This window comes from Alexandromys fortis, unplaced genomic scaffold (assembly GCF_014885135.2).
Source record: "Alexandromys fortis isolate MF-2015 unplaced genomic scaffold, M_Fortis_MF-2015_v1.1 scaffold_238, whole genome shotgun sequence".
Classification (NCBI taxonomy): Eukaryota; Metazoa; Chordata; class Mammalia; order Rodentia; family Cricetidae; genus Alexandromys; species Alexandromys fortis.
In genome coordinates, this window is record NW_026068126.1 from 741,936 (window position 1) to 748,686 (window position 6,751).

Below are 6,751 nucleotides of genomic sequence, written 5' to 3' on the forward strand. Positions count from 1 at the left end.
TTTCTGCTTTTTTTTTTTTTTTTTTTTTTTTTTTTTTTTAGGTTTATCGAGACAGGGTTTCTCTGTGCAATAGCTCTGGCTGTCCTGGAACTTGCTCCACAGACCAGGCTGGCCTCGAACTCACTGCCAGAAGTACTTTTTTCTAAACTCAGACCTACTTATTATAAATAAATTCTTCCACTTTGCCTGGTAGCCGAGCAGTTATACTGTTCAGCATCTTAGGACTTACTTTCCTAGAAGATTGGAGGATTTGAGTGGTGTTTGTCTTTAAGAACACAAAACAACATTTGGGATCCATTGCCAGTAGGGTGTTTGCACTCCCGCTGAGCCAGGAGAATGGTTGCTATAACAGGACCTCCAGGGTGATGTTGTAAGAAAACAACCAGAGAGGAATGACGCGGGCAGACTAGCTGTGAGCGAGGACTGCTTGGCTGCCTTAGAGATGAGTAGGTTTAATTGCTGGAGAGTAAGGGCAAGATGCCACCTGTTGGGTGGGTCATCAGTTCACAGTGAAGGGTCAAGACTGCGTGCCTTTGCCAAAGAGGCCTGGCCTGTGTGCCATCCAGAGGCTCCTCCTTCCCACATCATATCACTACTAAAGCCAAGCACATACCACTGAAAATCCCAGCACCCTGGGCAAGCCTGAGCTACGTAGTAAGAAAATGAGCGTTGGAGATTTTACTGCAGCACTGGAAAATGTCAGTACCTGAGGGTGAAGTGGACAGTGGTCTGGAACTTTAACATCTCATGTCTGTCCCGGGGCAGCCAGAGTAGCTGTGCTGAGCGATGCCAGGAAGGGACGGTGCTTTTGGTGGCAGCAAATGTCTGTTAAACGAGTTTGTGTCTGCTGAGAGAGACGAGCTTTCTTTAGGGTTACCAGTTCCTTTCCGGGCTGCGAATTTGCTCAGGAGGGAAAACAGCACCAGCCTTCTTTGAAAGTAGACTGTCAGCTTCTTAGCTAACCCTGGATAACTGGGAGGCAGGCCAGTGCCACTGAGGGCTTCACTCAGCATAGCAGGGGCGAGGTGAAGGAACTACTCTCAGGACAATACGCGCATCCTGCAGTCGGTCTTTTCAGGTAGATTGCGTCAGCATTGTTTCCATTTTACAGATTCTTAAAGAACTGAGGCAAGGAGCCATTGAATGACTTGTTCCGGGTCACACTGCCAATAAGGGCTCCGTCCCTGCCACTGACTACACTATCTGACCACACTATCTGACCACAAACAGCAGATTGTGTGGGGGAAGCTGGGGCACCCACACACACATACACACACCAGTGACCTGTGAAAGTAGTAGAAATTAAGAGGAAGAATCAAAAAATGTTAGCGAAAAAGATACTGAGGATCTCCTAGTGTCCTTGAGTATTTGGCCGTCCTCTCAGGTCCCTTGGGTATGGCCAGGAGGTGCGGCTGGTCAAGGGTTTACATTAAAGAGCCCTTGACCTGGCCTACAAGACAGCAAGGAGAACAACCAAAGCCTTGTCCATCCCCATTTGTGGACCAGGACCAGCTCTGTACTGGGGGTTACCATGCATCATGTAGAGTCCAAATTATGCTTTCTGGCACACTTGTGCCCACCTAGGTCACACCCATCCTGCTCTGCATAGTGTGTGAGTGGAGCCCTGCTGACGCTGGTGGAGACTCATGCGCCCTGGCAGCCCCTCCCGTCTTCCCTAGCCCCAGTCCCTGCTGCAGCTGTCAATGCTCTGGGTTCAGAACTGATTTACGTCCTCAGCACTACTGCAGGCCTCAAGAAAAAAGGTCCAGGTGTGCGTGTTCTCGCACACCAGGCACGCTTGGTATTTCAGTCTCGTGAGTTAGCCGTCACAGGCTTAGTGGTTTCACCATGGTGAGTCAGGGACTTACTTGACATCATGATGTCTGTCAAGTCTTAGCAAGTGACACAGTCCTCCTAACACACGTGTGTGAGATACTGGGTTATTCCAAAGACTAGAAGAAGGATTATATGGTCATCTTTATTATGTTTGTTTACTTGTTTCTTGCATGTCTGTATCTGTATTCATTCATGTATGCATGTATACTATGTGGGGGTCAGAGGTCTACTTGCAGGAGTCAGGTCTCTTCTTTCATCAGGTAGGTTCTGGAGCTTAAACGTGGATAGTTAGGCTTAGTGGCAAGCCCCTTAGCCTGCTGAGCCATCTTGGCAGCCCAGTGATTACTTATATCCTGAGCGCCTACACAGAACAGGGGACACTCCATATTGCTTTCAAGCAAACCCACGAGGAGTGACTGCTGTTCCCAGCTCTTTCCCAAGATGTTGGTTATTGGTTTGATCCCTGACAGAAATCTTATTCTTGGATTGGCCTTGCTTCTCCTTTGAAGCTCGTGGTAGTTGGCGGGGCCTCCCACCTGCAGGGTTTCTGTCCAGAGTCCTGTCATGTCTGTGTCCATTGTCTTTTCTCACTCATTGACTGAACCCTCCCTACTTACGACCCTGAAAAAACATCAGACTTTAAATAATTTGTTTTTCATTATTGATATTGCCTTAACCTTGCAGCAGGCTCAGGCAATCTCAATCACATAATGGAAACTAAAGAACTTCTTATTTGAACTCTGGAGGGTGAGAAAGGAAAGCACAGCCAAGTGACTCTTCCTGCTCAATTCTTCTTCCCATTTGCTTGTTTATTTCTGATGCATTCCTTGTCAGTCAATGTCATAGACAATCCTCCTGCCTCAGCCTCCTGAGTGCTAGCATCGCAGGTGTGCACCCCTAGTGCCACCTTAGAGATGAGACGTTTCCAAAGATTCATCTAGAATGTTGGAATTAGTTAAGTAATGCTTACCATACTTGTTCCCCCAGGGAAAAGGCTAGTATGGTTGTCCCTGAAGAACGGGAAGGCAGAGATGAAACCAACCTGGACTTAGCAAGAGGCACAGTGTCCACAGATGCTCCCACTGACACTCGGAAAGCTGGTAAGTCCTGCCTGGGCCTAGTAAAGGAAGCTGTGAAGCCCCAGAGCTACATAGCTGAGTTTTTCTAGATAAAATATTAAAAACACAAATCAGACTGGGGAGATTGCTCACCTGTTAGGAGCGCTTGCTTGGCTGTTCTTGCAGAGAACTTGAGTTCAGTTCCCAGCACCCACATCGGGGAGCTCACAGCCACCTGTAACTTCAGCCCCATGGCCGCTCTGGGGACCTGCTCTCCTGTTGCATATATAACCCATGCAAACACACACACACACACACACACACACACACACACACACTTCAAATAAATGAAAATAATAAATATTTTATAAAAAAAATGAAATGAAGGGCTGGAGAGATGGCTCAGTGGTTAAGAGCACTGACTATTCTTCCAGAGGTCCTGAGTTCAATTCCCAGCAACCACATGGTTGCTCACAACCATCTATAATGAGATCTGGTGCCCTCTTCTGGCATGTAAGCATACATGGAATGAATGTTGTATACATAATAAATAAATAAATCTTTTAAAAAAAAAAAAAAAGGAAAGGAAATGATTGGGAGAGATTCCAGATGAACTCTACCAGTGAAGCCTTGGGAGAGCCGGGTAGGTTCTGTAACCTAGGGAAACCCGAAGATTGACAAGGTAGCTGAAGGAAGCTTTCTCTAAGTTCTTCTGCCTGTCCTCTCAGGGTCATACATTGCTGGGACTTCTTGGGCCACACATGTGCCCTCCGTGCTCTGAAGCATTTTCTGCTTCTTGCTGTCTCTCCAGTCCAGGTGTTTGGCATGCACCAAGGCCTGCTGGCCTCCACATGAACCTTATTCCCAGATCCCCATCCCATGGCAGCGGTCGTCAGCCAAGCAACATGAGAGGGTTAAAGTTGACCTGGCCTCTGAGGCCAGTGGACTGGGGCTTTCGCGCCGTGCCTTCCCTGTGGCAGTCTGCCTGCCACGGGCTCAGAAACAGTGGAGCAGCTACCAGAGCACAGAGGCCCTGAGCCAAAGTGAACTCCTCTCCTTGTGTTGTTCACGCAGGGCTTTGTCAGGGACCGGGAGAGAAGGCCTAACAATCTGAGGCCCATGTCCCACCCTACTAGCTAGCAGGAAGGAAGCCACTACCGAGAATTGTCCTCTGAACTCCACACATGTGCTGTGCATGTATGGCCCGCTGGCTTCAAACAGATTCTGTTTCTGTGTGGGAGCATCTGATGGTGAAGGACCTTGGACTGCGCACCCCAGAAGCACTGTTTTAGAATATCCGTGCCTTTTTTGACGCAGATTCTTAGCTCTGCCTAGCTTGGTGACCTTTTAGAAAGAACTACATCCCTGTAAGACAGGGTGAAGGAGGGAGGGCCAAGCATAGCCGCACACAAAGCACTTTGTAGAGGTCTGTCTGAGTTTCCTGTTGGTGCTGAAAAAAATTACACAAACCTGATTCCATTTCATTCGGGGAGAACTACCTGTTTTCTCTACAAATACTATTTTCTAGAGTATTAGAAAATGTTATAGCACTCTTCCCTGTGACATGACCTGAATAACCTTTTTCATAGGTGGCCAGGAGCGGAATGGCACCCAGCCCAGCATCGTGGTGGACATGCGTGAGTTCCGGAGTGAGCTACCATCCCTGATCCATCGGAGGGGCATCGACATTGAACCAGTGACACTGGAGGTGGGCGATTACATCCTGACGCCCGAGCTGTGCGTGGAGCGCAAAAGTGTGAGCGACCTCATCGGCTCGCTGCACAGCGGCCGCCTGTACAGCCAGTGCCTCGCCATGTCACGCTACTACCGGCGCCCAGTGCTGCTCATCGAATTCGACGCGGGCAAGCCCTTCTCCCTGGCGCCACGTGGTGCCTTCTTCCAGGAGATAAGCAGCAACGACGTGAGCTCCAAGCTCACACTGCTCACCCTGCACTTCCCACGCCTGCGGCTGCTCTGGTGCCCCTCACCTCACGCCACAGCCGAGCTGTTCGAGGAGCTGAAGCAGAACAAGCCGCAGCCTGATGCGGCCACAGCCATGGCCATCACCGCAGACTCGGAAACGCTGCCTGAGTCGGACAAGTATAACCCCGGCCCCCAAGACTTCGTGCTAAAGATGCCAGGGATCAATGCCAAGAACTGTCGCTCCCTGATGAATCAAGTGAGGAACATCGCAGAGCTGGCCTCTCTGTCCCAGGAGCGGCTCACAAGCATCCTGGGGCATGCAGGAAATGCCAAACAGCTGCACGACTTCCTCCACACCGCTTATGCAGACGTGGTGTCAGGAGGCAGAGTGAGAAAATGAGCCCCGGCGCTCAGATGCTGTTCATTAATCATTTGCCTAGCAGTTCATTCGTTCCCAGGGCTTTTAGGGACAGACCTTCTGTCCCCACCATTTCCCCGAGCTCTGGGCTGAGGCGTGTCCTTGCCTTCCCATGCTGGCTCTTGCCCCCCTCTGTGCCCTGTCTGAGCTAGGCTTGTAGTGCTTATTGTAAATGGGGTGTGGTGGGACTGTGCCACCTGCAGCAGGCAGTGCCAGCGTGTGCTGCTCAGGCTGGTGAAAGATCCTCCATCGTGTTCCTGGCACTGTGTACACAGGGTGTGGCAGAACTGAGACAGGGCCGATGTTCTTACATTCCTGCCAGCCACGGGACAAGCCAGCCCACCAGTCTTCAGGTCACCACGGATATGTAGCGAGTGCTGTGACGTGGTTGCTTAAACCGGTGCTTTGGCAAAAACTGTTGACAAGATTTGATGAGGTCATGAAGGATTCCTCAGAAATCTTGGTTTTCTCAATGTTTGACCTCCAAATTCCTACTCTAAGCCCAAATCACATCAAAGAGTCTGCAGCCTCCTCCCACCCCATGTCACTGACATCATTCACACGTCAGTAACGTCCGCGCCATAGCAGAGGCACGGCATCCTGCCCATGCCCCTGTGCTGACCAGACACGAGCAGAGGAGGCCCAGGTGCTTTCTAGATGTGGGTTTCTCTTCTTCACATTAAACAGTAAATGCAAGATCAGTGCAGAGAGTGCCTAAGAATTCAAAAGCAATGCGTAGCTGTTTAAAGACCCACAGACCAAATCTCATGGTTGATTTAGACTGACCTTTCTGTGTTAACATGGAGTTCACATGCCATTTGCAAACTGTGGTATGTTAGTCTAGCTGTTGATGTGTGCAGTAACAAGCAGTAAATTTTCTACCTCAGGAGCTGATGCCTACATGAATTCTAGCCTTGCCGCACACGGTTGATTACGTCATCAGTGTCAGCTATCTTTGGGTTTGTCATGCTAAACTGATTAAAGTGGACCTTGTAGCAAAAATACTGTCTCTGACTTTATTTAACAAAAGCACTTTGAGCTGAAATTTCCTGTTGACATCATGATTTATTGGTACCTAAGAGTGCAGTTGTCCCTCAGTATCCATGGGCGGTTGCTTCCAGGACCCTCTGATGGTGCAGAGTCTAGGTGCTGCGCGCCTTTAGCTACATTTGCTCGTAAACCCCTTTTCCTGTGAACTTCAAACCATCTCTAGGTGGCTTATAGCAATAATATAGCATAGGTGGTGTGGGGGGGCTGTCGCCTGGGTGTTCAGGGCTAATGACAGAGTCTGCATGTTTAGTAGGGGTGCATTTGTTTCCTGTGTTCCCCATCCTTGGTTAAATTGGAAGACGTGGTGGACGCTCAGGAGCATCCGGTGTTCTGTCCGGGCCCGTCAGGAATGAGTTGAGAGTGTCAAGACCCTGTCGATTACTGGAGGCTTCTAGTATGTGATGTGGGAAATGGGGGGAAGAAGAGTTCAAGGTGGAAAAGAAATCTGAGCTACTTGTTTCTTCCC

The 6,751-nt window shown here is 49.5% G+C and overlaps 1 protein-coding gene across 3 annotated transcripts in view; it reads left to right on the forward strand.

Moving 5' to 3' along the window:
- Ercc4 (ERCC excision repair 4, endonuclease catalytic subunit) overlaps positions 1-6,231 on the forward strand; it is a 28,246-nt gene extending 22,015 nt beyond the window's left edge. For all 3 annotated transcript variants that reach the window (XM_050125781.1, XM_050125783.1, XM_050125782.1), the window contains 2 exons: positions 2,824-2,936; positions 4,484-6,231. In XM_050125781.1, the coding sequence (XP_049981738.1) occupies positions 2,824-2,936; positions 4,484-5,217 (847 nt within the window). In that variant the 3' untranslated portion in view covers positions 5,218-6,231. The remainder of the gene's footprint in view (positions 1-2,823; positions 2,937-4,483) is intronic.
- The last annotated feature ends 520 nt before the right edge of the window (positions 6,232-6,751 follow it).